The sequence below is a fragment of the Daucus carota genome, chromosome 7 (assembly GCF_001625215.2).
Source record: "Daucus carota subsp. sativus chromosome 7, DH1 v3.0, whole genome shotgun sequence".
Classification (NCBI taxonomy): domain Eukaryota; kingdom Viridiplantae; phylum Streptophyta; class Magnoliopsida; order Apiales; family Apiaceae; genus Daucus; species Daucus carota.
Genome location: NC_030387.2, coordinates 39500635 through 39528628, shown reverse-complemented (window position 1 = coordinate 39528628; position 27994 = coordinate 39500635). Strand labels below are relative to the sequence as shown.

Here is a 27994-nt window from a genome sequence, read left to right as displayed (position 1 = left end):
TAAATCGCCTTACTAGACTCGGGCTCATTTCATATTTTACTGAACTCGATTTATTCGTGAACGTGTTCGGCTCATTGTTAATGAGCCGATTCTGAACATCACTTTCTGTTGATTAGAAAGCTCGCCACGTCTCAATTTATTTTCAGATAAATTCAGACTCGGCTCTGTTTGTTGGCGGCCTAAGACGCAGAGTCAGTCGTTGACAAACAAAGTAAGAAGATGGACATATATAATCACACACTTTAGACAAATTCACATATAAGGGGCAGAGGTTAGATAGAATAAGGAATTGCGATAGCAAGAAGAGGTTCTTTCTTATGAGTTGCGATACCAGTGGTCTCAGTCATATCCAAATCTTCCCCCTTGGTTCCGTTTGCCAGTTCCCAATCAAACTTGTGTAGAAGATTTGCTAGTACCAACTCGTTAGTGACCATAGCAAAAGAAATTCCGGGGCAGCTCCTCCTTCCAGCTCCAAATGGGATGAGCTGGAAGTCGTGGCCTCTGTAATCTATACCAGAATCCAAGAACCTCTCTGGCCTAAACTCGTCTGGTTCGTCCCACAATGCAGGCTCTCTTCCGATTGCATAGGCGTTTATAAGAACCATGGTTCCGGCCTCAATGTCGTAGCCCATAACGTTGACATCGTTCCTGGCTTCTCGTGGAATTAATAATGGGATCGGAGGATGCATGCGAAGAGTTTCTTTAATCACTGCTTTCAAGTAAGGCATCTTCTCATCATCTTGAGCGAGTATGGCAGATCGGTTTCTGCCAATCAATCTCAACTCATTCTGCACTTTTTTCATGACCTCGGGGTGTCTTAGCAGTTCTGCCATTGCCCACTCTAAAACTGTGTAGGTAGTATCTGTTCCTCCTATTAACACATCCTGAACGAAGCGAAAATAGATCACAATCGTATACAAGGAGTTGGTCAGTCAAGTATATGTAGAGTAGAGATAAGTTGATTACCAGAACTATAGCTTTGATGCTCTCTCTGTCGACAGAAAAGCCAGTGATGCTCTGATCCTTGTATATCTCAAGCAGAACATCTACAAAGTCCTCTGAACTTTCAACGTTTTCTCCTTTCGAAGAATTAACATGTTCATCAACTATTCTTTCAAGAAATTCATCAAACTCTTTAGCAACTGCATCCGCTTTATTGTAGAGACCCAATAAACTACTAAACCATGCAAGCCGCGGGATGTAGGTTCCAATGTCAAATCCACCCAATACACTCACAAACTCTTTCATTAACCTCCTTAACTGCCTCCCACTCTCTCCCTCACTGAACTTCTGCCCAAAGGCTGACATCGAAACTATATCATTTGTGTAAGCCATCAACAAATCGCTCAGGTCTACTACGGAAGGGGAGGAATCAACAATCTTCTTCACCAGGAGGGCTGTTTCATTCTCTCTCACTCTCCTAGTATCGTGAACTCTCTTGTTACTCAAAAGCTGGATGACACATAGACTTCTCATATGCCTCCAGTATTCTCCATAAGGCGCAGACGCTACATCCTTAAAGTTATAAAAAAGCTTTTCGTTAATCTTTGATCTAGGCCTATCTGCAAATGCTAAGTCATGAGTTTTCATGACCTCCTGAGCTGCCTCAGCAGAGGAGACAATGAGTGTTGGTACGCTACCAAGGCGTAGCAGCATGAGTGGTCCATGTTTCCGTGACAACCTTTGGAGCGAGAGATGTGGATACTTGCCTAATTTATGCAAGTGTCCGATGACTGGGAGTTTCGATGGAGAAGGTGGTAGTTTTTGGCGGCTAACTGAAGCTGCAAAGAGGCGTTTCACGAGTAAGATTGCTAAAGCTAAGGATATAAGCGAGAGAACAAAAGGGTGTAATAATGGTGAATTTGCTGGTTGCCCTAAATGATCAGCCATTTTTCAACAATTTTGTGACTCTTCTCCTCTGACCTCCTTGCAGCGTTTTCTGTTCAAGAATGCAGATAATAAATAACTAGTTACGACTGTAGCGGCTGAACCAGGATCGCGAATTAAGTGGGTCCGAAATAGTGTATATAAGGCTTACAAATTGTGTTTATCCCAATTATTGCCACCACTTGGAAAAATGTTCGTTTGTGACGATATTTGATAAGATATACACCATAAAAAAGCAAGTGGGGCAGCACGAAAGCAACCATACTTAAAATGCACAAGCCATTCAACTCCGGGTTGTCTGCAAAACCTACTGTCTGGTCCTGGCTTTGGCTTCATACTCTTTAAGCACTAGATATTTGTAGGAAACTTAGGAGTTCATCGTTGACAACTAACAAACTAGACAGAGGTAATCACTGATACTATACCTGATGCTCAAGGCACCGATCTAAAAAAAATGCTTCGTGTATCTGGTCGTAGAGAAGTGTCTGCTGTAGTTAAGGGATAGTTTCAGTAGAGACATCAATACTAGTAAGATGATCATTAGAAAACATAAAGAAGTACAAAATTACAAAAAGATAGTGTTTAGCTTTGGAAGATAGGGTCGTGTATAATCAATATCTAGGATGTTATGATTTGGCTCGGGTCAGACAGAATATGGAGTCGCGATAGCAAGAAGAGGTTCTTTCTTATGAATCGTCGAACCAGTAGTCTCAGTCATGTCCAAATCCCCCCTCTTCATTCCATTGGGTAGTTCCCAGTTAAACTTGTGCAGAAGATTTGCCAGTGCTATCTCATTAGTGACCATAGCAAAAGAGATCCCAGGGCAGCTTCTCCTTCCAACTCCAAATGGGATGAGCTGGAAGTCGTGGCCTCTGATATCTACAGAAGAATTCAGGAACCTCTCTGGCCTAAACTCATCTGGTTCATCCCACAAAGTAGGGTCTCTTCCGATTGCCCAGGCATTCACAATAACCATGGTTTTGGCAACAATCTCATAGCCCATGATGTTAACATCATTTCTTGCTTCTCGTGGAACTAATAATGGGACTGGAGGATGTACACGGAGAGTTTCTTTAATCACTGCTTCCAAATAAGGAATCTTCTCATACTCATCTGGAACAATAATGTCAGATCTCTTTCTGCCAGTCGATCTCAACTCATTTTGCAGTTTCGCCATGACCTGGGGGTGCCTTAGCAGTTCTGTCATCGCCCATTCTAGAACTGTGTAGGTAGTATCAGTTCCTGCTGCTAGAACATCCTGAACAAGCAATAATAAAGTACAATTAGTATATAAAGAGTTAGTCAATTAAGCATATACATCTAGCACTTTGGTAGAGAGATTAGTGATTACCAATACAATAGCTTTGATGCTCTCTCTATCAATGGAATAGCCGGTGATGCTCTTATCCTTGTAAATCTCAAGCAAAACATCTACAAAATCCTCTGCGCCTTCAGCTCTTTCTCTTTTCGTAGTATCAACATGTTCATCAACTATTCTTTCAAGAAATTCATCAAACTCTTTAGCAACAGCATCCGCTTTATTGTAGATACCCAATAAACTACTAAACCATGCAAGCCGTGGAATGTAGGTTCCAATATCAAATCCACCTAATACACTCACAAACTCTTTCATTAACCTCCTCAACTGCCTCCCACTCTCTCCCTCGCTGAACTTCTGCCCAAAGGCTGACATCGAAACTACATCATTCGTGTAAGCCATCAATAAATCACTCAGGTCTACTACGGAAGGAGAGGACTCAGCAATCTTCTTCACCAGGAGGGCTGTTTCATTCTCTCTTACTCTCCTCATATCGTAAACTCTCTTGTTACTCAAAAGCTGGATGACACATATGCTTTTCATTTGCCTCCAGTATTCTCCATAAGGTGCAGAGGAAACATCTTTATACTTATACAACAGCTTTTCGTTAAGCTTTGATCTAGGCCTATCTGCAAAGGCTAAGTCATGAGTTTTTAAGGCCTCTTGAGCTGCCTCAGCAGACGAGACAATGAGCGTTGGCACGCTACCAAGGCGTAGCAGCATGAGTGGTCCATGTCTCTGTGCCAACTTTTGCAGAGAGCGATGCGGATATAAGCCTAGTTTATGCAAGTGTCCGATGATTGGCAGTTTGGACGGAGAAGGTGGTGAGTTTCGGTGGCTAACTGAATTTGCAAAGAGGCGTTTGATGAGGAAGATTGTTAGAGCTAAAGGTATAAGCCAGAGAACGAAGAGGTATAGTAGTTGTGAACTTGCTAGTTGCTCTGAATGAGCAGACATTTTTAGCAGTGTCGTGAGAATCTCCTCAGATGACCGTTTATATTTTAGCAGTGTCGTGACAATCTCTTCTGGGGACCGTTTTACATTTTCAGGAATTCAGTGATTCGATCCGGATTCTGTGGATAATATTTTCTAGTGACATCTTTGCAGTATTTTATATTTTCAGGAATTCGGTAATTTCATCGGTACTTGTTGGCCAATATTCTCCGCTGACATCCTTGCCGTGTTTTATATTTCCAGGAATTCGATTTCCATCGATTTGTTTTCGGTCAGGATTTTAAATCATCCTTACAAATTGTTTGATGGTATTCATTCAGTATTCTAGATTATCTTTTTTCATAACTATTTCTCCAAAATCGATGAAATTTTATGGTCGTTACGCTTTACGTAGAATCAAAATCAACTACAATGATCATTATTAATTCGTGAAAATTTATTGAAAATGATCTAACAGATTTTGACATGATGCCAGCAGAGACGGACCCAATTAGATTCATGAACAGGTAGTAAGGGATAATGTATATTTTAAGATAGATATGGTTGCCCCTGATTCTGGAAATTTCATCAGTCAATTTGTGGCATCATCATACTTTGAATTGGCTATTCACATACTATCAATGGCTGAGGGAATGCTTGACGCATTTTCTTGGTCCTATCTTAGATAACTAGAGTCCAGGACGGCTTGTTGAACGAGACCAAGCTGAACAAGTAATTTGTTTCGCGTTTGGGTCTTTGCAGACGTATGGTACATCATATCATCAGCGGATTTTTTTTCCGATATTCATACTATATTTTTGATGAAAATACATCTTTTAGCAGAAACACTCATTGTAGGTTCTTTTAGTAATTATTTTTCCCACTAAAGATCTTGGATATTTGGGGATGTCGACAAATAAATAAACTGTTTGTACAAAATCAAGACAATCCTCTTTAAGTATAAAATTCGCACGCTACTTTGACATACATTGTTTAAATTCAAGAAACTTTAACAAATTATCAAATTGAAGAATATTATAAAACTTTTGCTCGACTAAAAATTAAAGTGAATATTTTACAGAGTATTTAAAAATCTAAGAGTAGAATAACACATTTTTTCGTTGAGGGACGGGCACGGGATGACTTCGGGTCCTCCCAGATCTTCCCAAGGTTTATCCTTCCTTCTTTTATAATCAGAATTTCAGTTTATGCTGGGGCTTGCAATTTTGGGTTTCGAGTCGGGTTAACAGTCGCGGATCAAAATTTTTACGCAACCCGAACCAGATCTGAAATTTTAATGGGTCAAAATACCCAACCCGAACCCGGCCCACACTACCGCGGGTAACCCAAACCCGACCCGAAAATTAATATTTATTAATAAATATATTTTTTTAATATTATTTTAATCCAAAAAAAATATTTTTTTATTAAATTTAACTAATAATATTGCATAAATAATATAAATATATATAATATTTATATTATATATTTATTTTCGGGTAACCCGAATCAACCCGAAAATGACCCGTTTTTTCTGGGTTGATTTTGGGGCAACCCGAATCCGAAAAACTCCGACCCAAATTCATATTTCACGGGTCGAATTCGTGTCGGGTGTAATATTGCATAACCCTAGTTGATGCTAAGTAGTCCTCAAGAACAGATTCAACAAAATTGCTCGTGATTCAGATATGCACAAAACCACTCCTAAGTTTTATTGTTAACTCTGGATACATTTGCAGAAAAGTAATTAACAATGAAATTCTGCAGATTTATTTCCAGGCTCCGGGGGAAAAATTCAACCCTAGCGGGTACATGAAGTCGCGACAGCGAGAAGGGGAATTTTCCTTTGGACTGTTAAACTAGGCCTTTCGCGCATGTCTAAATCCTCCCAGTTTTTCCCCTCAGGCAACTTCCAGTCAAATTTATGCAGAAGATTTGCCAGCACAAATTCATTGGTGGCCATGGCGAAAGCGATTCCAGGGCAGCCTCTTCTGCCTGCTCCAAACGGAATTAACTGAAAATCATGTCCCTTAAAATCAATAGAGGAATTCAAGAACCTCTCTGGCTCAAACTGCTCTGGTTTATTCCATGTTGCAGGGTCTCTTCCTATAGCCCAGGCATTGATTATAACCATGGTTCCAGCAGCAATGTCATAGCCGTTTAATTTCACATCTTCGCGTGCTGATCTGGGAACCAGCAAGGGTATTGGAGGGTGCAGACGAAGAGTTTCTTTGATCACGGCCTTCAGATACTGCATTTTCTCCAAATCATTTTCTTGAATTTCTTCTATATCAGGTTTGCAACCAAGAATCTCTCTGATCTCGTTTTGTACTTTATTCATGACATTCGGGTTTCTCAAGAGCTCTGACATCGCCCATTCTAGGACCGTAGCTGTGGTATCAGTTCCAGCAGCATAGACATCCTACAACAAAAATCAAGAAAATAAATTAACAGACAACAAAAATCAAGAAAATAAATTAACAGACAGCACACATGAAATCAAGAAATAGAGAAGTGTCCTTAATAAGTGTTTACCACTAGGATTGCCTTGACAGCATCATTTCCGATAGAGATCCCATGAGTAGTCTCATTCTGAATCCTGAACAAGACATCAACAAAGTCTTCCTTATGCTCAGATTCAGCAGTTTTTCCAACAAGCTGTATTGGTTGTTTATCGACGTGTTCTTGAACGACTCCTTGGAGGAACTTGTCAAGCTTTTCAAAAACTCTTTCCACTTTGGAATCCAAACCGCTGATTCTATCAACCCATCCAAGCCATGGAACAAAATCCGCAAAACTATAACTACCTAGTAACTGCAGAAACTCCTCTAAAAGCTTCTTGAATTCCCTCCCACTTCCCTCTTCACTGTACTTCTTGCCAAAGGCAGATCTACAGGACACATCATTAGTCAGTGTCACGAACAACTCGCTTAAATCCACGGGTACTGAAGAAGAGGCCAAGTCTCTGATCTTGTTCACCATAAGGGCAGTTTCTTCTTCTCTTAATTTACGAAACGACTGCACCATTTTGTTGCTCAGAAGCTGCAGAACAATGATGCTTTTTAGCTGCCTCCAGTACTCTCCATAAGGCGCTACAGATATATTCTTCCCGTCATAAAGCAAACGTCTGTAAAGACTTGATTCAGGCCTGTCACAGAACAATAGGTCCTGAACTTTCATGACTTCACGGGCTGCATCTGCAGTAGAGAGTACAAGAGTAGGCACACTGCCAAAGTGAAGAAGCATGATCGGACCATGTTTTTGAGCCAAAGATCGCAGATTGCGGTGAGGAAGCAGTCCAAGCTGATGAAAGTTTCCTAATACTGGGAGTCTTGATGGTGACGGTGGCAACTTCTTTTTGCTCAATGGGGCGTTAAAAAAACCCCATTTGATGAAGAAGAGTAACACGATTATTGGTATAAGAGCAACCATAAGGTCTTGCAACAACAATCTTGATTCTCCTGGTATGAAAACCATTATTTTTTCTTCTTTTCTGTTATCTGTGTGTGTTAGTGGATGATCAGAGTGAGAAATTTGAAGTTACATCTTATCACCTAATAGTGGCACAGAATTACTCTCTTATTTTCCTAATTTAGAAGTTAGGTACTTGTGATGACAGCTATTCATACTATAAAAATCACACATCAAATAAAGCACAATAATTTAGAGAGTAAATTTCAAGGGTGTGGCTGAGGTTTACACCGATTTGCAAGTTTGTGGCTGAATTTTAAAAACTACAAAAACGTGGCCAGACCTCAACAGAGATACAGGGGAGTTCCTCTATGCAAATATTTTTTTGCTTCAATATCGGTGTAAACTTCGGCCACACCCTTGCAATTTACTCTAATTTAGAAGACATGTATTTTAATGGTGAAGTTGCTATCTTTATAAAAATTTAACACCATCATCTTAAAGTCTTGATTTTTTGCAGGTACACTAGCAGCAACATGAAGTTGCAACAGCAAGAAGTGGAATTTTTCTTTTAACCGAAGCACTGGGTCTTTCACTCATGTCTAAATCCTCCCCATTTCTTCCGTCAGGCAACTTCCAGTCAAATTTATGCAGGAGATTTGCCAGCACAAATTCATTAGTAGCCATGGCAAAAGAAATTCCGGGACAGGCTCTTCTGCCAGCTCCAAAGGGAATCAACTGAAAATCTTGTCCTTTAAAATCAATAGAGGAATTCAAGAACCTCTCTGGCTGAAACTTTTCCGGTTCGTTCCATGTTGCAGGGTCTCTTCCAATAGCCCAGGCATTAGTTATAACCATGGTTCCAGCAGCAATGTCATAGCCGTTTAATTTCACATCTTCACGTGCTGATCTGGGAACCAACAAGGGTATTGGAGGGTGCAGACGAAGAGTTTCTTTGATCACTGCCTTCAGATACTGCATTTTCTCCAAATCGTTTTCTTCTATATCAGGTTTGCAACCAAGAATATCTCTGATCTCCTTTTGTACTGTATTCATGACATACGGGTTTCTCAAGAGTTCAGACATTGCCCATTCAAGGACCGTAGAGGTGGTATCAGTTCCAGCAGCATATACATCCTACAACAAAAATCAGAAAATATTAGGAAGAGCAAACGTGTACTTTATAGAAGAAAAGAGAAGTATCTTCAATAAGTATTTACCAAGAGGATTGCCTTGATATTATCATTTTCAATAGATATCCCATGAATAGTTTCATTTTGAATCCTGAGCAAGATATCAACAAAGTTTTCCTTATCTTCAAGCTGATTTGCTTGTTTATCCAAGTGTTCTTGAACAACTCCTTGGAGGAACTTATCAAGATTTTTGAAAACTCTGTCCACTTTGCCATCCAAACCACTTATTCGATCTACCCATCTAAGCCATGGAACAAAATCCGCAAAACTATAACTACCTAATAACTCCAGAAACTCCTTTAAAAGCTTCTTAAATTCCCTCCCACTTCCGTCTTCACTATACTTCTTCCCAAACGCAGACCTACAGGACACATCATTACTTAGTGTCACAAACAACTCGCTTAAATCCACGGACAGTGAAGAAGAGGACAAGTCTCTAATCTTGTTCACCATAAGGGCAGTTTCTTCTTCTCTTAGTCTACGAAATGACTGCACCCTTTTGTTGCTCAAAAGCTGCAGAACGATGATGCTTTTTAGCTGCCTCCAGTACTCTCCATAAGGTGCCACGGATATATCCTTCCCGTCATACAGCAGACGCCTCAAAAGACTTGATGAAGGCCTGTCACAAAATTTTAGGTCCTGGACTTTCATGACTTCACGGGCTGCATCCGCAGAGGAAAGTACAAGAGTAGGCACACTTCCAAAGTGAAGAAGCATCATTGGACCATGTTTCTGAGCCAAGGATTGAAGATTACGGTGAGGAAGCAGTCCTAGCTGATGGAAGTTTCCTAATACTGGGAGTCTTGATGGTGAAGGTGGCAAGTTTTTTCTGTTCACTGGGGCACTGAAAAATAACCATTTGATGAATAAGAGCGAGGCGATTATTGGTATAAGAGCAACCACAAGGTCTTGCAACAACATTCTTGCTTCTCCTTGTATGAAAACCATTATATTTCTTTCTTTCTTATGTGTTAATTACTGCAAGTCTGTTTATAAATAAATGATGAGAAGAGTGACTATTGCTTTCAAGTTTCATCTTATCATTGCATTGGTGGCTTAGAATTACTCTCTATTCCCTTTCATAAGGGCCATTGACTTTGAAAACTTTGAAGTGTATAATTTCAAAGTCTGAAATAAGAAAAATATGACAATCTAGAAGGGAGATACTTGATATGACAGCAATAGTGTTGGTAACTCTATGCACAATAGTTTTTTTTTTTTTGCTGAGCTGAAACAATTCTATCAGCATCAAACGTATCATATAAGCACAATAATTCCAAAACTACAGAGTTCATGATTTTGCAGATTTGAATGGTGAAGGTGATATCTGATCTCTTGTCGAGGAATACATAGATTTTGAGAAAAGAGATGCTGATTTTGACATTAAAACAGAGAAAATTTCTCCAAATTTTCATTCCCTATTGTTATTGTGCAGTCTTGAGCAGGAGATTTTGAGTGATTAAACATGTGGTGTGGCAATCACCAAGAGAGGAGATTTCTTTCGAATATTGATGTTCGTGACAGCAGTCATGTCCAAATCCTCCAGTCTTGCTCCATCAGGCAATTCAAAATCAAACTTTTGAACTATATTTGCTATTGCAAGTTCAATAATGGCTGTTGCAAAATGGTTCCCAGGGCAAGCCCTCCGCCCACTTCCAAAGGGAAGATACTCGAAGTGAAGGCCTTTGTAGTCGATAGGACTATTCAAGAACCTCTCAGGCCGAAACTCTTCTGGCTTGTCCCACACAGAAGGGTCTCTTGCAATTGCCCAGGCATTGATGAGTACTCGTGTCCCGGCTTTAATGTCATACCCCATCACGTTTACGTCCTGCCTTGCTTCTCTAGGAAGTATCAGTGGACCTGTCATGTGAAGTCTCATGCTCTCTTTCAGTACTGCTTTCAGATAGTCCATCTTGACTAAATCACAGTCCTCTATTTCTGCTTTGCCTTTGCCTACTTCTCGGACCTCATTCTTCAATTTAAACATGATATCCGGATTCTTTATCAGGGCTGCCATTGTCCACTCTAAAGTTGTTGCTGTTGTTTCAATTCCAGCGAAAAGCATATCCTGCAAGAAGTATGCAACAGGTAAATGATTGAAGCAATTCTGATTTCTGAGTAAAAGACAGAATAATTAATTTTCTTTTCATCTGTTACAATTCTAGCTCATCAAATCCCTGATGACCATTTATGTGCAAAGGAGTGTAGAAATTAACTAACAGATGATCAGTTTTTCTGAAGGGAGAAGTTTTGTTACTTACCAAGATAATAGCTTTAGTACAATCCTTATCAATAGAAAAGCCTGTATCTTTTTCCTGCGTCTGAATCTCAAGCAAAATGGATACAAAGTCCTTGTTTGTAGAAGCATTATCCGAAGCAATAGTACTCTGATGATCTCTAACAACGCGTTCCAGAAAAGCATCAACCTCGAGGGCTACTTTATTCACCTTCCCCTTCAAACCTCTGAGCCAATCAACCCAATAAAGCAATGGAATATAATCTCCTATGCTGCTGAAATGAGCTAAAAGCTCAGTTATTTCCGAGAGCAGGCTAATATGAGAATCCCCTTCGCCCCTTCCAAATTTCTTCCCTAGCGCAGCCCTGCACACTACATTATCCGTTAGTCCAAAAAATAATTCGCTTAAATTTACTATTTCTGAGTGAGAATCTCTGACATTTTGGATCATAATGGCTATTTCTTCGTCTCTGACATTCTGAAATAAATGAACTCTTTTCCTACTCAGGAGCTGAGTAACACATGTACTCTTTACCTGTCTCCAATACTCACTATAACACGAAAATCCCACGTCTCTACCATTATAGAAAATTCTTCTGGACACGCTTGAAGTAGGTCTGTCTGAGAAAGCCAGATCATGGGTTTTCATGATCTCTCGAGCTGCATCAGCTGAAGAAACAACCAGAAAAGGCACCCTTCCGAAGTTAAGTAGCATCAATGGACCACATTTTTGAGCCAAGGATCGCAGTGAAATGTGCAGGACTGGACCAATTTGATGAAGGTTTCCTATTATAGGAAGTTTTGGTGGACAAGGTGGAAGATTTTCTGAGGCTGTTTTTCTTGTTAACCATTTGTAGAGAAAAATTGTGACAGAAAAAAATGTAAGGAAATATGGGATTGAGCTATATTGCTCCATCATCTTCATTGCTGGTACTTGGCTGAGAAAAATCTCAGAAGGATGGGAGATGGAAGATAAAATTGCCTATGAGAGCTGGGAGAGATGAATATTTATTCCGAGTCAGTTTGGGCATACTTGCAAACTCATATTCCGAGATTGGTAGCCCACTTATTCCCGGCGTGTCCAGAGAATCAAAGTCAGTGACCTCAAGAGTGAAGACAAATTTTGTGCCAACTTATGTTAGGCAGAAAGAATAGGAAGTTAGATCCTTGACAAAATGTTTGTGCCAACTTATGTTAGGCAGAAAGAATAGGAACTTAGATCCTTGACAAAATGATTCTCCAATCATGTTTTTTTGACAGAAAATCCCCTCAAAATTATTGTATCAATTATTTATCAGGGATTCAGGATTACAAATGCTGATATTAATAACGTTAATTTTATTCCTAAAAAAGTTGGGCAATGTTCTTTGCTATAACCCATATTTTGATGCTAGATTTAATTCAATACTCCCTCTGTTTTGAGATATAAGTCGCTTGACTTTTTGGCACACACTTTCTTTTTTGACCGCATAGCAAAAATCATTATTTCTAAAATTTTCTTGGTGTGAATTATAATATTAATCATATATTTTTATTCAAAAAAAAGAAAATTTTAAAAATAATGATTTCAACTATGCGGTCAAGGGACTTAGAAGTGTATGCCAAAAAGTCAAACGACTTATATTTCAAAACGGGTTAATTATCAAGTTGGTCATTGAAGTGGGTTTAATGTATCAAGTTGATTACTCAACTGAAAACGGTATCAAAATGGTCACTAATGTCACCATAAATATTAAACAAGTACCTTGAAATATGAGTTCAAGCAATAAAAATATTATTTATAGAGTTTTACTCATCATTTTTAAATGTTACCACAACCAACTAAAAGGTTATGACTTCTAGTATTTATGATAATCTATTTAGATTTTTTTTCAAGTTTATTTATGTTTTATTTTTAATTAAAACAAAGAAAATAACTATATAATAAAAAATAAATAATAGATAAACTTGATAAAATCTAAATATGTTATTATAAATACTAGAAGTAATAACATTTTAGTTGGTTGTGGTAACATTTAAAAGTGATGTGTAAAACTCTATAAATAATATTTTTATTGCCTGAACTCATATTTCAAGGTACTTGTTTGACATTTATGGTGATTTTAGTGACCATCTTGATACCGTTTTCAGTTCAGTGACCAACTTGATACATTAAGCCCATTTCAGTGACCAACTAGATAATTAACCCATTTCAAGAGGGAGTAGTTTTTGTCTAAGCGGTTGTCGGACATTCTAATCTATATCAAAATATAGTATCCGGACATAATTATTGTTTGTATAACCTTAATTTGATAAACTCAATCGATGAAAATCATGAGATATACAGTTAAAAAAATCATAAAAAAATCAAGTTCCAATATTTATGAACAACAAATTAATATTTATTTCTATAATATTTTTAAAAAATTATAAATAAATATAAAAAATCTCAACAATTATGTTATATCCTTTTTTAAAATTATTAAAACATATATTATAACTATAAATTATAATAAAATAATATTTGAAAATTCGTGGCCACTTCTGCACCACATACTAATTCCAATTGTATCAACTCATAGCTGGTGGGTAAATAAGTTAAACAGTTGCCCACTTATTGGAATTTGTTTCCTGAATTATTGAAACTCAAGTTCGATAACAATTGAACGAAACACCAAGGCCCCACAAGGAAGAAAATTCATCAAAAATATGTTTAATATTTTTCCCGAGTATTACATGAAACGAAAGTCTGATCCATCATTGTGCCAAATTTTAACATGGATCAAATTTTCCTGAGTTTACATTGTTAAAAAATGTTATTTCCCCGAATTTAGATGTTCACAACTCCACAAGATAATTTTTGGAGTTATTCTAGCTTCTTATATTCTAATTTTCTGCCCCTCTCACAATCGACGTGGGACTTTCATGACTTCACGGGCTGCATCCGCAGAGGAAAGTACAAGAGTAGGCACACTGCCAAAGTGAAGAAGCATAATGGGACCATGTTTTTGAGCCAAAGCTCGAGGCAGTCCTAGTTGATGGAAGTTTCCTAGCACTGGGAGTTTTGATGGTGACGGTGGCAACTTGTTTTTGCTCAATGGGGCATTAAGAAAAACCCATTTGATGAATAAGAGGAAGGCGATTATTGGTATAAGAGCAACCATAAGGTCTTGCAACAACAATCTTGCTTCTCCTTGTATGAAAACCATTATGTTTCCTTCTTTTCTGTTATCTGTATGTGTTAGTGGATGAATAGAGTGAGAAGTTTGAAGTTACATCTTATCACCAATTAGTGGCACATAATTACTCTCTTGTTTTCCTAATCAGCGGCCTTGACTTTGAAAAAAGGTGTATGGTTTCCTAGTCTGAAATAAGAAAAAGATGACAATTTAGAAGTCTGAACTTATTTTGGCTTAGCTGACACCATTCTATCGAAATCACACATATCAGATAAGCACAATAATTCAGAAGACATGTATTTTAATGGTGAAGATGCTATCTTCTTTATAAAAATTCAACACCATCATCTAATAGTCTTGATTTTTTCAGGTACACTGGCAGCAACATGAAGTTGAAGTGGAACTTTTCGCTGCACGGGGTCTTTCACTCATGTCTAAATCCTCCCCATTTCTTCCGTCAGGCAACTTCCAGTCAAATTTATGCAAAAGATTTGCCAACAGAAAGAAATTCATTGGTAGCCATGGCAAAAGAAATTATGGGGCAGGAATCAACTGAAAATCTTGTCCTTTAAAATCGATAGAGGAATTCAAGAACCTCTCTGCAGGCTGAAACTTTTCTGGTTCCTTCCATGTTGCAGGGTCTCTTCCAATAGGCCAGGCATTAGTTATAACCATTGTTCCAGCAGCAATGTCATAGCGTTTAATTTCACATCTTCATGCGCTGCTCTGGGAACCAACAAGGGTATTAGAGGGTGCAGACGAAGAGTTTCTTTGATCACTGCCTTCAGATACTGCATTTTCTCCAAATCGTTATCTAGCATTGTAGTTCAAATTTTATTTTAGCATCAAAAATCACTTTTTCATGTCAAATTATAGCAATGGCTGTACCTATTTTGCATCTAGCATTCTACTTACTCTTGCAAAATCATCTGAATTTTCTGGAACGGAAAATTCCCACATTACATCATTGTCCTTACCAAAACAAACTATTTTTTTTCCTCCTAACCAAAATGCAACAGCTTTAACAAACACACCACCATCACTTGAATCGAAACACGCATATAGCAACAAAAAAAATAAAAATTCAAAGAACACTAAACTAAACTAAATATTTAAAGTTCGCTCGGAGAAGTACTACTTTGCCCTCGACTGTAATTTTGACAAAATGACTTTAAATACTCATGGCTTGCAAAACATTAAAAGCCTGTCTTGTTACATGACATTGAGTTCTCATATCCATGGCTAGCAAAACATTAAAAGAGTGTCTTGTTACATAACATTGAGTTCTCATTTGTAACCGGTAACAAGAATTGATCGAATCCTAAGCAAATCCTCACCGTTGCTTATGTTCTTCCAAAACAAAGTAATCCTCCATATAATATATACACCACATATTCCCCTGGGAAGCAAAACACAATGAAATTGCAGTGATTAGTCAAATGCACTTGATACAACAATTCGCTTCATTTTCAAACGCATACAATTATTACAAATGAACTACATATATCACTGGACTAGTACATGTGCAATAATGAAGAGGGATAGATCATTAAAATTTTAATGTGAAGTTTCTCGTAGTTCTAGAGTTGGTGCATTGCAAGAAAGGGACTACATAAACAGTGGCAGTAGCCAGTTGGTATTAGAAGATAAGAGGGTTAAAGTCCCAGCATTTCTTATTAATTCTCTCGAACTTGCAAATAATGATTTTTCTAGCCACCCCAATGGTATCATCTCAAGCCGTATATGTTCTCTACAACACACTGGTGATTATATACACTTTATGTACCCTTTTTTCATGGCATTCTATTTGCTTGGTGAAATACTTAAATTATAAATACCGATCTCCACCATTATCGAAGAGGATGCCGAAAGCAAATATTACCAGTTTAACTAAGAAACCAGTCAGAATGTATATTAAAACAGAAACCTCAGTTAGAGCTTGATATGAGTTAATACTAGCCAAATTGAATCAACTACACAGAATATTAAAATTTCTAGTTCATTGATTCTATATATTTGATAGGAGTAAAATTTTTTACAAGGAGTATAATCATAATTTAGAAAATCAAATGAAAATAGCAAATTACCGAATCGACGCCTACGCGATTCAACTAATCATCCGTCTTCTTTCTTGGTTTGTTTATTGCAGCATTATATAGAACTTTGAAGCTTTCCTTGTCATCGTTGTCATTAAACGGGAAGGTCTCCAAAAATAAGTTATATGCGTCCTTGGAACAGTTGGTATAGATGATTCCACGATGATTATAATGTCCAAACTGTCCAAAACTAACCATCGCCATGGTGAATTGTTTTCCTGGATTTTTTGTAATTTCGTCATCAAAAAAGTGATGAAAAACAGGAATCAAGTGCTCCTTGGGGCTAACCAGCATCCAGTCACAGTCAGGGACAATCTCAGGGGGAGATTCCGTCACTGGAATGTAAACTATCTCAAAACTTTCAACACCATGGGCGGTAACTCCGTGATTAAAATGTAGCCCATTCAGCAAGTCACTAAAGCCTCTGAAGCCTGATACTCCCAAAAAAAGGAGGACAACTGAACATCCCAAGAGTTTGGAGGCTGTAAATTTCTCCTGCATGGACAAATACATAGTGTTAACAAGCAAATAGTATGCATAAAGAAAAATGATTATAATGACGATCGATATAGAGAACTGACCCGTCCAGCATAATACAAATCCCTACCACGAATAAGTTCATTTCGTCCCAAAAATGAGGACAAGTTCTTTTCTTTTTTTGCTGCAACTGAAGTCCGCACCACTTCCTTTCTCATAAAAGGATATTTTTTAAATCCAGTCTCCACCAGAACTTTGAATCCATTTTCCTCAAAGTATTGTCCTCTAGAGTAAATTATGAGCAACTTTTCACTGCACTGTTTACTGAAAATGCGCCACAGCTGCCTGCATTTGGGGTCATCAAGAGGGATTGCCAACCATGGCATGTCACTGAACACCTTCCAAAATTTTAAGGCGCGTCTCCGATTCTTGAATTCCATCGAGTGACCAAGCCCAAAAGTAATGGAGAAGACAACCACCACTTCAAAATCATTACGTACTACGTAAAGATTCTTAAGTTTCTCCGTCCAATTTCTACACTCCAAAGTATCTTCATAGAATAAGAGGCAAACAGTCCTTTGATGTAGATCGGAAACAGGGACCTAAATTGATTCCATTAATAAAACTATGAAGATAGCAGAATATGCAAAGAATATGTAAACTATTGTGCATAATACTATTAATACACATATTATCCAGAATGTCATTATCTAGCAAAGAATATTGCATAAATAAAGAAATGATACAAATACATATTCTTTATTGTATTAATGCCTATGAAAAAAAACTTAATCATCACATTACTCTATAATGTTATAATAAAAGAGCACCTAATACAGAATTTGGTAAGAAAAGATACTTACCTTTAAGTATCAAAAATATAGAAACGTTATGTATACATAAGTTTAAAACCGAGTGAATGACCTAAATAACCAAATTTCAAAATTTTAATGCCAAAATACCCGGTGGCAGTGCTGATGTACTAAAATGCCTATGCAACACGCAGCTGACACGAGCTTACCACCAATAGACGCTTCTCCAACGTATATGCACATGTTCTTTTTTTCTACCCTGATGCCTGATTCAGAGGTTATACGCTTAGAAATGTCATTGCAAGAGAACTATTAAAGATGTTATACATTTTACCCAGCAGCGTATTGTGTAGACACATGGTACCCCCTTTAGTATATTCAGCACACGTTGCAAGAAGGCTATCAGCCTTGGGTTCTTATTTTATCTAGGTATTTAATCATGAATTTGTTATTTGTGTATACATCTTACCTTAAAGAATAAAATCTAGTTTATATATGTAAATTGTATGTATACATTGGGAGGAAGTGAGACTGATGTGGTAAGTCATAGGTGTATGCAGTATGCTTGATGGCAGAGCAGATAGAAGGAAGAAAAACCAAAAATGAGTTGTGCTGTATCTACAGATATGTTCTTTTACTTTGTCGAGACACGCCAGTGGAATCAACTTGAATAGTTGGTATAAAGGGCAACTAATCTGAAACTAGGCAAATCAGGGCAGGCTCCTGCCCTTAGATAGGATAACTGAGTCATTCTTTCTTTAAGAACAATATTCAAAAAAAATTATTTATATAGTTATATTAAGTTGAAAACAAATGACTGCTAAGAAGTGTTATTATCTGACTGCTAAGAAATTGCACAAGTCCTGGAAAAATATATATCAAGCAGGCTAAACATTATACTCCAAAAGCAACTGTGAGTCTTAATGTTAAACAACGTACCAAGTATCATTCATATGAAACTTATCTGTTGGAAATAGTGGATGCATTAACTTGAAAGAGAATGCTTGTTATATCGTATCCAGTTGTAGTAAGGAATCAATATTATATTACTTGCATGGTTGTCACGTCGATAAGTCGAGTCAAGTCGATAGAGGTCCCGGCTTGTCGACTAGTCGGAGACTAGTCGAAAAGTTAATATTAATTAAATAAATATTATATATTAATTAATTCAATATTATATATATTATACCACTCCAATTCTCATATGTATATCGGTCACAAAATAGATATGCTAATTACAAACATGTGTCTTTTCCCTTTTCATGTACACACATTAACATACTGATTGTACCTATATATAAACAAATATATAAAAAGATTATACTACATGTATATTCAGTTGTAATCAACTTATGCATACATAAAACATACACACATAAAGATCTATAAACTTAGATTAACATGTTGATTATTGCTGATTTTGAGCAGGTTTATAATTATTTTTTTTTCATTTTAATTTTTGATTGAATTTTGCACTTGTCGACTGACTAGTCGACCAAGTCGACCGACTAGTCGATAAGTCGATCGATTAGTCGACTGACTAGTCGACAATTCACAAGTCGACCTCTCCGGTCGATTTTCTCAACCCGACTAGTCGACTAGTAGCGACTAGTCGAGCGCCGTGACAACAATGATTACTTGTCATTTATAGTGAATGTAAGTATTAGGATTACCATACTTATAAGTTTTAAAGTCTGTGTGGTAGGATTATGTCAGAGCCAAGTTCATGCACTGCATGCCTTTTCATTTTTCAAAAAAATAAGTAAAAAATCTTGGTTGCATCACTGAGTTCTCTTCAGTAGGAGTACAAGGTCACAAGGTTCTGCACAGTAGTGCTTGCATCTGCTTCTAAATTTCCAAGACACTTAAGTAAATAATTAGCTTTATCTTTCTGAGGTGGAGGATGTAGACCCGGAGGCCTGAATAGTATGCAATTATGCATACATACATGTAGACATATCCATGCATTCTATACATACTATATATACGTCATATAAATAGCAAAATATGGTTTGGTGTTGTGCTAGCCATATTTTAACTTCTACAACTGTTGCTACTAGCAAAGGTTTTGGCAGTTTACCTGAAAAGTGAGGCTTATTGTAGGATTACCTGATATTCACATTATATGAACGGTCACACTTCGGGTGCAACATAGCCTTTTAAATCAGAATTATATACACAAAGCTTCATCGATATAAGCCTCTTTAATTTTAAGAATGAGAGGAATTGATGAACAATATTATCATATTGAATATAATTACAATCGCTGAACAGTATTATTATATTGAATATAATTACAATTGTCTTTCTCCTTCGCCTTTTATTTAATTTTCAGGGTTCTGCCCTTCTTGTATCCCGAAAGTTTTCTTCTTTAATTATATATCCTATCTTCCAGATAATTTGTAATTTAAATTGCCTGAATTTGTAAGTTTCCCAATCTCAATTTAGTTTAGTTTTTTATTATATAGGTTAATATCAGGTAATGCATACATGTATATGCATATCTAACTTCAAAGTTAAACATGGTACACAAAGGTTATATAGATAGGGATTGATACAGATGATTCATTCGTTACCCTCGAAATCATGTAGACTATGCATCGTTTATTGATTCATTTGTAATAGACTATAAATCTTGTTTAATCAGAGTAGAGATTTGAGTTTTGTACATAGAATAGACTATTAATATTGTTTAATCAAAGTGATTAGGGATTTGAGTCATTAATTCTGGTTGAATATATGTATATATTCTCTTGTTTCTTTCTTAAAGTTGTCTTACCGTAACATTTGTTTGATTGTGGGTTTGTTTTCTTATCAGAAATTTATAACGCCAGATTGTAGTTTTAAAAACATCCTCATGGGATTAATGCCAATCACTCTCAAAGTAACCCCCGGAGATGAGGTTATTTTGGAGAACATTATTTTAGATGAGGACGAGAGAGTTGATCCTTCTATCATCAAGGTTGTACATAACTGACCCTCTCTATCTTTTATTTCCTGATTTATTCTACTTCACCTTTTCTTTTTAATTATGTTTCACCTTTTGACATTTTAATTCATTTGGACCACCTCCATTTACAGGGTTTTCATGAAGAATTTAAAGATAAATATGTGTGCATATTTATGCTCCCCATGTCTCCTGGCCATAAGAAATCTATGGTTCTTGATACTACCAGGTTGAGGGACGTTCATGAGCAAATTAAGTCTTCTGGTGGAAATTTTAGTGTCATTTGTGTGCCTCCACATATAGAGCATAATAAAAATGATTTTGAATACTTCAATCCATACCATGAACACTTGGAGATCAAATTTTGCACTTCATTTCATCATATTCATCTCGATGATTCTGCATGCTTGAAGCGGATGGAGAATATGATTGGTATCCCGAAAGATCCGGAAGCAGCCTATGTTATCCTTGGTCCTATGAATGGTTCGTGCAGAAAGGTTGTCAGTATCCTTAATAGTGACTTTTTCAAGTGGCATGGAGCTGATGCTTTTCCGTTCACCACAGAAAAGATAGAACAACTGACATGTGAGGATGAAGCTTTGTGGAGCTGCAAACATGATCTTGGAACTCTTTTATCAGTGCCTGATCGTGATTATGTTATATCAAATGACTGCACAAAGGTACTTCCATCCCCTCGATGTGCCATGTGCATGAAAATTTAAAAGATCGAGGTCAGAAGCTTAACATAAAATAATATTAGGTTTAGCCTTTGCTCCAATTTAAACTTGACACGTGTAAAACTTGAATAAAAATAAGCGAGTTAAACTTAAGTCAGTAGAGTCAGATAATAACACTTCTTAGCAGTCATTTGTTTTCAACTTAATATAACTATTATATAAATAATTTTTTTTGAATATTGTTCTTAAAGAAAGAATGACTCAATTATCCTATCTAAGAACAATATTCAAAAAAAATTATTTATATAGTTATATTAAGTTGAAAACAAATGACTGCTAAGAAGTGTTATTATCTGACTCTACTGACTTAAGTTTAACTCGCTTATTTTTATTCAAGTTTTACACGTGTCAAGTTTAAATTGGAGCAAAGGCTAAACCTAATATTATTTTATGTTAAGCTTCTGACCTCGATCTTTTAAATTTTCATGCACATGGCACATCGAGGGGATGGAAGTACCTTTGTGCAGTCATTTGATATAACATAATCACGATCAGGCACTGATAAAAGAGTTCCAAGATCATGTTTGCAACTCCACAAAGCTTCATCCTCACATGTCAGTTGTTCTATCTTTTCTGTGGTGAACGGAAAAGCATCAGCTCCATGCCACTTGAAAAAGTCACTATTAAGGATACTGACAACCTTTCTGCACGAACCATTCATAGGACCAAGGATAACATAGGCTGCTTCCGGATCTTTCGGGATACCAATCATATTCTCCATCTGCTTCAAGCATGCAGAATCATCGAGATGAATATGATGAAATGAAGTGCAAAATTTGATCTTCAAGTGTTCATGGTATGGATTGAAGTATTCAAAATCATTTTTATTATGCTCTATATGTGTAGGCACACAAATGACACTAAAATTTCCACCAGAAGACTTAATTTGCTCATGAACGTCCCTCAACCTGGTAGTATCAAGAATCATAGATTTCTTATGGCCAGGAGACATGGGGAGCATAAATATGCACACATATTTATCTTTAAATTCTTCATGAAAACCCTGTAAATGGAGGTGGTCCAAATGAATTAAAATGTCAAAAGGTGAAACATAATTAAAAAGAAAAGGTGAAGTAGAATAAATCAGGAAATAAAAGATAGAGAGGGTCAGTTATGTACAACCTTGATGATAAAAGGATCAACTCTCTCGTCCTCATCTAAAATAATGTTCTCCAAAATAACCTCATCTCCGGGGGTTACTTTGAGAGTGATTGGCATTAATCCCATGAGGATGTTTTTAAAACTACAATCTGGCGTTATAAATTTCTGATAAGAAAACAAACCCACAATCAAACAAATGTTACGGTAAGACAACTTTAAGAAAGAAACAAGAGAATATATACATATATTCAACCAGAATTAATGACTCAAATACCTAATCACTTTGATTAAACAATATTAATAGTCTATTCTATGTACAAAACTCAAATCTCTACTCTGATTAAACAAGATTTATAGTCTATTACAAATGAATCAATAAACGATGCATAGTCTACATGATTTCGAGGGTAACGAATGAATCATCTGTATCAATCCCTATCTATATAACCTTTGTGTACCATGTTTAACTTTGAAGTTAGATATGCATATACATGTATGCATTACCTGATATTAACCTATATAATAAAAAACTAAACTAAATTGAGATTGGGAAACTTACAAATTCAGGCAATTTAAATTACAAATTATCTGGAAGATAGGATATATAATTAAAGAAGAAAACTTTCGGGATACAAGAAGGGCAGAACCCTGAAAATTAAATAAAAGGCGAAGGAGAAAGACAATTGTAATTATATTCAATATAATAATACTGTTCAGCGATTGTAATTATATTCAATATGATAATACTGTTCATCAATTCCTCTCATTCTTAAAATTAAAGAGGCTTATATCGATGAAGCTTTGTGTATATAATTCTGATTTAAAAGGCTATGTTGCACCCGAAGTGTGACCGTTCATATAATGTGAATATCAGGTAATCCTACAATAAGCCTCACTTTTCAGGTAAACTGCCAAAACCTTTGCTAGTAGCAACAGTTGTAGAAGTTAAAATATGGCTAGCACAACACCAAACCATATTTTGCTATTTATATGACGTATATATAGTATGTATAGAATGCATGGATATGTCTACATGTATGTATGCATAATTGCATACTATTCAGGCCTCCGGGTCTACATCCTCCACCTCAGAAAGATAAAGCTAATTATTTACTTAAGTGTCTTGGAAATTTAGAAGCAGATGCAAGCACTACTGTGCAGAACCTTGTGACCTTGTACTCCTACTGAAGAGAACTCAGTGATGCAACCAAGATTTTTTACTTATTTTTTTGAAAAATGAAAAGGCATGCAGTGCATGAACTTGGCTCTGACATAATCCTACCACACAGACTTTAAAACTTATAAGTATGGTAATCCTAATACTTACATTCACTATAAATGACAAGTAATCATTGTTGTCACGGCGCTCGACTAGTCGCTACTAGTCGACTAGTCGGGTTGAGAAAATCGACCGGAGAGGTCGACTTGTGAATTGTCGACTAGTCAGTCGACTTGGTCGACTAATCGATCGACTTATCGACTAGTCGGTCGACTTGGTCGACTAGTCAGTCGACAAGTGCAAAATTCAATCAAAAATTAAAATGAAAAAAAAATAATTATAAACCTGCTCAAAATCAGCAATAATCAACATGTTAATCTAAGTTTATAGATCTTTATGTGTGTATGTTTTATGTATGCATAAGTTGATTACAACTGAATATACATGTAGTATAATCTTTTTTATTATTGTTTATATATAGGTACAATCAGTATGTTAATGTGTGTACATGAAAAGGGAAAAGACACATGTTTGTAATTAGCATATCTATTTTGTGACCGATATACATATGAGAACTGGAGTGGTATAATATATATAATATTTAATTAATTAATATATAATATTTATTTAATTAATATTAACTTTTCGACTAGTCTACGACTAGCCGACTAGTCGACAAGCCGGGACCTCTATCGACTTGACTCGACTTATCGACGTGACAACCATGCAAGTAATATAATATTGATTCCTTACTACAACTGGATACGATATAACAAGCATTCTCTTTCAAGTTAATGCATCCACTATTTCCAACAGATAAGTTTCATATGAATGATACTTGGTACGTTGTTTAACATTAAGACTCACAGTTGCTTTTGGAGTATAATGTTTAGCCTGCTTGATATATAATTTTCCAGGACTTGTGCAATTTTGCTTTGACTGACCAGGAAAATCTTTAGCAATTTTGCAAGAGAGAATGTTCCCATATCCAGAGAATGTGTGATTTAGTCCTTTGTGGTCAACTGACTTGTCGAAATTCTGTAGTATCAAAATTTGAACTTCATCAGGTACTAAAGCAAAGATCAGGGACAACAAAGCTTAAATTTGAATAGAATAATATATACCTTGATAAATATTTTTCCAGGACTTGCGCGCATGATAGGATCCCGATTAGAAAACATCACTCTAATAATTTTCCCACTGAGAAAAGTGTATTTAGCATCTCCTTTGCCTTGGCAGCTGTCATGAATTGATCAAGCTCACCATTACACATTTTATCTATACTTGAAGGGACCGGGCAACTACTCAATATTATAATTAACAAGTCATGTGAAACTTCGGTAATACCATACAGATGCAAGAAATGCACAGATGCAAATGCAATTAATTGGTAGAAAATCTAATACGACTTTTCAAGAAAATGCTGCCGGAGACTTTTACAAATGAGGTAGCACGGTATGGGGAGTACCGGAATAAGAAAAGACGCTGATGTTAAGGCTGACCACACTTAAAAGTTATTAAGAATTTATCTATATTGATATATTTATAAGGTGCAATTATGATATATTACAATATTATTACAGCAAATACACGATCAATTTCAGATATTTTTCATAACACCTTTGGCGCAACTAATTTTTTAACATATGTCATATCTCAATTATTAAATTTACTCCAGATGGCCCAAGGTGCCTAGAACAGAATTAGTTTTTAGCATATAACAGATGGAACAATTTTATAGTAACCAACAACAAAGGTGTGGCAGACATCCTTCTTCCGTAGAACTAAATCATAAGACCTTGTAGAATGATTTTTTTTTTATATATATTCAGCTTCACTGGTGTTGTAACTCGCAAAATTCGTTAAATAAAAAACACGAAACCATGTATGAGTCATAAGATACATTTATGGTGTAAAAGCAAACCTGTATAAATTTCATTCCATATTTCTTCAGGTTCAGCTAGAGTATCAAATGTAATTATTAGGTAGCTATAAATATGTAAAGTAATATAAAATACTTTGTTGAGGATCCAATCACTTAAGCGGTAGTATTACTTAGAATCAGGGTTGTACTGAATGACAACTTGTAATACAAAAAAATTTATTAGCTTATAAAGTATTGAGATTTTGGAATTGATGTTCATCACCACCAATTGGCGACTCGTCATAAAAAACTTTGGAACTCTTGAGTTCAAACCCGTATTTTTATTTGAGATGTGAAACACAGAAAGTCATGGTGCTTCTAGGTCCAACAAGTGAAAAATTCTACAAAATCAAACCAAACAAATTGTTGGGCATCATTGCAGGCTATGCATGAGACAGCGATGGTATTTCCTAAATATCATTCAGAGGCTTACAAGGACATTGCCTAGACATCATGTGATGAAAGTTGTATGTTACTTGTTATCAAGACTCAACTTAACCAAATCACTGCCAAGAGCTGATAATCCCTCAAGACACTTGTCTACTTTTTATGTCCTTACCCGACTTAACCTGTTGTGGTGGCTATAACCTAAAAGTGAAAGTTCATTTCTGATTCGGTCAGAAGTGATTATGAGTAACAATAATAAAGCTAATATTCAGTTGTTAAATTTAATACGACTACGTTGACATTAGCTATAACTGAGAATCATGGATGTGCGATGTTGTTTAAAAATCTATATCGAAACATGGGAATCTTTAGGGGAAAGGGGAAAATATTAAATTAAACGCCCCCTAACATGCCTTATATAATATTAAATTCAGAGGCCTGGACTAGAATAGATCAACAAACCCTATTATATAAATATAAAGAAATTGATGACATTGTTCATACCATCTTGAGCTTTAATGTACTTGACATAACCATAACCAAGTGATTTTCCTGTAGTTGGATCCATACAAACTCGAACATATTCAACTCCTCGACCAAAGTTATTGAACAATTCATAAAGCTTCGTACTGGAACACAAATCAGCAACATAAAACAATTCGCCACACACCTGCTTCCCGCCAACATTCACCTCATCATCTTTCAAACCTAATTTACCTTTTACTTCTCCCATTTGCCTTGACGATAAAAAAACCAAACCCTAATTTACAGTCCCTTTACTTTTATATTACAGGGGTTTCCGATACTTGGGGTGTTTGGATCGAAGAAGCGCTAGCTTCTTTTAAGGAGAAGCCCACTTCAGAAGCCCAAGACTTGTTTGGACAAAAAAGCTGTAGCGCTTTTTCTGGAGGAAAAAGCAGGATTCTGCTTCTCCCTTCACACTTTCTTATTGTCACTGATGGAAAAATCTAATGAGCTCACACTCCTTGCACCTAGTTTCGCTTTTCAGTATTTTCAATGCTAAAATAAACGGAAAAAATAATTACTTTTTCACTATATCGACTCACTTCAAAAAAAATTTAAAACAAATATCCGTCTTTATTATTTTATATTTTATATATTATATTTTTTTACCAAATTTTATCTATTATCAATATAAAAACTTTTAAAAAAATATCTTATAATATCACGGCACGAACTTATAAATCAAATTATCCAAACACTAAGAAAAAATTTATAAGTTAAAGTTACCAAACACTTTAACAACTTAAAAATTTTACTTCTACTTCTCACTTCTACTCCACTTCTTGAATATAAAGCTTGTCCAAACGGCCCCCTTGTCTTGTTGCTCTCGAGTATCCCGTTGGCATTCGGTGGAATTATTTAGATATTATTTAAAAAGTTAAACACTCTAATTATTATTTCTTAGCAAAAATATATAAATAATTCAAATTGGATAGCTACACTAGTAAAACCTCTATATTATATATAATTTTAGATAATATAATTATACATAATATTATTGGAGTGAATCTGAAACCTCTTAGCTACAATTTTAAATGATTATTAATATATCATATTATAACTAATAAATATACATTTTTATCAACAAAAAAAAACTAATAAATATACATAACACCCTTGCAGATGCTCTTATCTATTGTTGTATATAGTTTATAATTTATATCTAAATTTTAATACCATTTTATTAATATTTTAATGTTAATGAATTGAATTTTAATTAAATTATATTAACCAATTTATATATTTTCTCACGAAAATTCAGATTTTATAATTTATTATCTATTTATAAATATTTTCCTGTTATTAATATATAAATTTATTATTAAGTTAATATTAAATCAGATTTATTATATTTCGTATATCTTCATATGTATGAAAAAAGATATTTGTCGTGTAACATATTAGAGTTAGAAAGGGTTACGTAATGGTTCGTGTTTGTATTGAAATAGAACATGTTAAAATTAAAAAGAGTTATATGAAGGTTCTTGTTAAAAAAATATTCAAAATTGGATATTTATTATTTTAATTTTTACATCATTATAATTTTTTTATAAAATATTATATGATAATGTATTGTCACGAGTGTTTTTAGTATTTAAAACTATTTAACAATGTAAGAGTAATAGACCTCCAC

General features: G+C 35.8%; 6 protein-coding genes and 2 long non-coding RNA genes across 11 annotated transcripts; 2 read left to right on the top strand and 6 right to left on the bottom strand.

Annotated features, from left to right (window-relative positions):
- Positions 1-199: 199 nt before the first annotated feature.
- LOC108195837 (cytochrome P450 736A117) lies at positions 200-2006 on the bottom strand. Its single transcript, XM_017362812.2, has 2 exons — positions 967-2006; positions 200-884 (listed from the first exon to the last, which is right to left on the bottom strand). The coding sequence occupies exons 1-2, from the start codon at positions 1888-1890 to the stop codon at positions 273-275; spliced, it is 1536 nt and encodes a 511-aa protein (XP_017218301.2). The 5' UTR covers positions 1891-2006; the 3' UTR covers positions 200-272.
- A 396-nt stretch (positions 2007-2402) lies between these two features.
- On the bottom strand, positions 2403-4243 carry LOC108195836 (cytochrome P450 736A117). The gene is made up of 2 exons (XM_017362811.2): positions 3239-4243; positions 2403-3145 (listed from the first exon to the last, which is right to left on the bottom strand). The coding sequence occupies exons 1-2, from the start codon at positions 4160-4162 to the stop codon at positions 2531-2533; spliced, it is 1539 nt and encodes a 512-aa protein (XP_017218300.1). The 5' UTR covers positions 4163-4243; the 3' UTR covers positions 2403-2530.
- Positions 4244-5825: 1582 nt separating this feature from the next.
- Positions 5826-7760, bottom strand: LOC108196343 (cytochrome P450 736A117-like). Its single transcript, XM_017363591.2, has 2 exons — positions 6674-7760; positions 5826-6560 (listed from the first exon to the last, which is right to left on the bottom strand). Exons 1-2 carry the CDS (start codon positions 7613-7615, stop codon positions 5940-5942), a joined length of 1563 nt encoding a protein of 520 aa, XP_017219080.1. The 5' UTR covers positions 7616-7760; the 3' UTR covers positions 5826-5939.
- A 23-nt stretch (positions 7761-7783) lies between these two features.
- On the bottom strand, positions 7784-9792 carry LOC108196344 (cytochrome P450 736A117-like). The gene is made up of 2 exons (XM_017363592.2): positions 8770-9792; positions 7784-8686 (listed from the first exon to the last, which is right to left on the bottom strand). Exons 1-2 carry the CDS (start codon positions 9688-9690, stop codon positions 8075-8077), a joined length of 1533 nt encoding a protein of 510 aa, XP_017219081.1. The 5' UTR covers positions 9691-9792; the 3' UTR covers positions 7784-8074.
- Positions 9793-9986: 194 nt separating this feature from the next.
- Positions 9987-12096, bottom strand: LOC108196345 (angelicin synthase-like). Its single transcript, XM_017363593.2, has 2 exons — positions 11004-12096; positions 9987-10810 (listed from the first exon to the last, which is right to left on the bottom strand). The coding sequence occupies exons 1-2, from the start codon at positions 11901-11903 to the stop codon at positions 10202-10204; spliced, it is 1509 nt and encodes a 502-aa protein (XP_017219082.2). The 5' UTR covers positions 11904-12096; the 3' UTR covers positions 9987-10201.
- A 1569-nt stretch (positions 12097-13665) lies between these two features.
- On the top strand, positions 13666-15034 carry LOC135148027 (uncharacterized). The gene is made up of 2 exons (XR_010285839.1): positions 13666-14124; positions 14507-15034. It is a non-coding gene; the product is annotated as an uncharacterized LOC135148027 (long non-coding RNA).
- Positions 15035-15179: 145 nt separating this feature from the next.
- Positions 15180-26801, bottom strand: LOC108195040 (probable nucleoredoxin 1-2). Of its 4 annotated transcripts, none has more exons than XR_010285837.1 (7): positions 26341-26801; positions 24650-24764; positions 24393-24563; positions 21663-22471; positions 16840-17311; positions 16224-16727; positions 15180-15535 (listed from the first exon to the last, which is right to left on the bottom strand). XR_010285837.1 is itself a non-coding variant. In XM_064082169.1 (7 exons), exons 2-6 carry the CDS (start codon positions 24704-24706, stop codon positions 16248-16250), a joined length of 1245 nt encoding a protein of 414 aa, XP_063938239.1. In that variant the 5' UTR covers positions 24707-24764; positions 26341-26797; the 3' UTR covers positions 15180-15535; positions 16224-16247. The 4 variants fall into 4 exon arrangements, 3 of the variants coding, with proteins under 3 accessions (XP_063938239.1, XP_063938240.1, XP_063938238.1); XM_064082169.1 differs by lacking the exon at positions 21663-22471 and adding an exon at positions 17672-17787 and having other exon boundaries at positions 16814-17311; positions 24470-24563; positions 26341-26797; XM_064082170.1 differs by lacking the exon at positions 21663-22471 and having other exon boundaries at positions 16814-17311; positions 24470-24563; positions 26341-26796.
- Positions 18371-21060, top strand: LOC135148026 (uncharacterized). The gene is made up of 3 exons (XR_010285838.1): positions 18371-18434; positions 20340-20483; positions 20603-21060. It is a non-coding gene; the product is annotated as an uncharacterized LOC135148026 (long non-coding RNA).
- Positions 26802-27994: the final 1193 nt, after the last annotated feature.

Bases quoted from the DNA above. Each gene is read 5' to 3' on its own strand.
- LOC108195837 (XM_017362812.2), bottom strand. From the start codon at position 1,890: ATGGCTGATCATTTAGGGCAACCAGCAAATTCACCATTATTACACCCT. The intron at 885-966 runs GTAATCAACTTA...CGCTTCGTTCAG, and splicing joins GCATCAAAGCTATAGTTCTG to GATGTGTTAATAGGAGGAAC.
- LOC108195836 (XM_017362811.2), bottom strand. From the start codon at position 4,162: ATGTCTGCTCATTCAGAGCAACTAGCAAGTTCACAACTACTATACCTC. The intron at 3,146-3,238 runs GTAATCACTAAT...TTGCTTGTTCAG, and splicing joins GCATCAAAGCTATTGTATTG to GATGTTCTAGCAGCAGGAAC.
- LOC108196343 (XM_017363591.2), bottom strand. From the start codon at position 7,615: ATGGTTTTCATACCAGGAGAATCAAGATTGTTGTTGCAAGACCTTATG. The intron at 6,561-6,673 runs GTAAACACTTAT...TTTTTGTTGTAG, and splicing joins CTGTCAAGGCAATCCTAGTG to GATGTCTATGCTGCTGGAAC.
- LOC108196344 (XM_017363592.2), bottom strand. From the start codon at position 9,690: ATGGTTTTCATACAAGGAGAAGCAAGAATGTTGTTGCAAGACCTTGTG. The intron at 8,687-8,769 runs GTAAATACTTAT...TTTTTGTTGTAG, and splicing joins ATATCAAGGCAATCCTCTTG to GATGTATATGCTGCTGGAAC.
- LOC108196345 (XM_017363593.2), bottom strand. From the start codon at position 11,903: ATGAAGATGATGGAGCAATATAGCTCAATCCCATATTTCCTTACATTT. The intron at 10,811-11,003 runs GTAAGTAACAAA...TACTTCTTGCAG, and splicing joins GTACTAAAGCTATTATCTTG to GATATGCTTTTCGCTGGAAT.
- LOC108195040 (XM_064082168.1), bottom strand. From the start codon at position 22,166: ATGCTCCCCATGTCTCCTGGCCATAAGAAATCTATGATTCTTGATACT. The intron at 17,312-21,662 runs GTACTTCCATCC...GAATCAATTTAG, and splicing joins TATCAAATGACTGCACAAAG to GTCCCTGTTTCCGATCTACA. The intron at 16,728-16,813 runs GTCAGTTCTCTA...TTGTCCATGCAG, and splicing joins ATTTGTATTATGCTGGACGG to GAGAAATTTACAGCCTCCAA.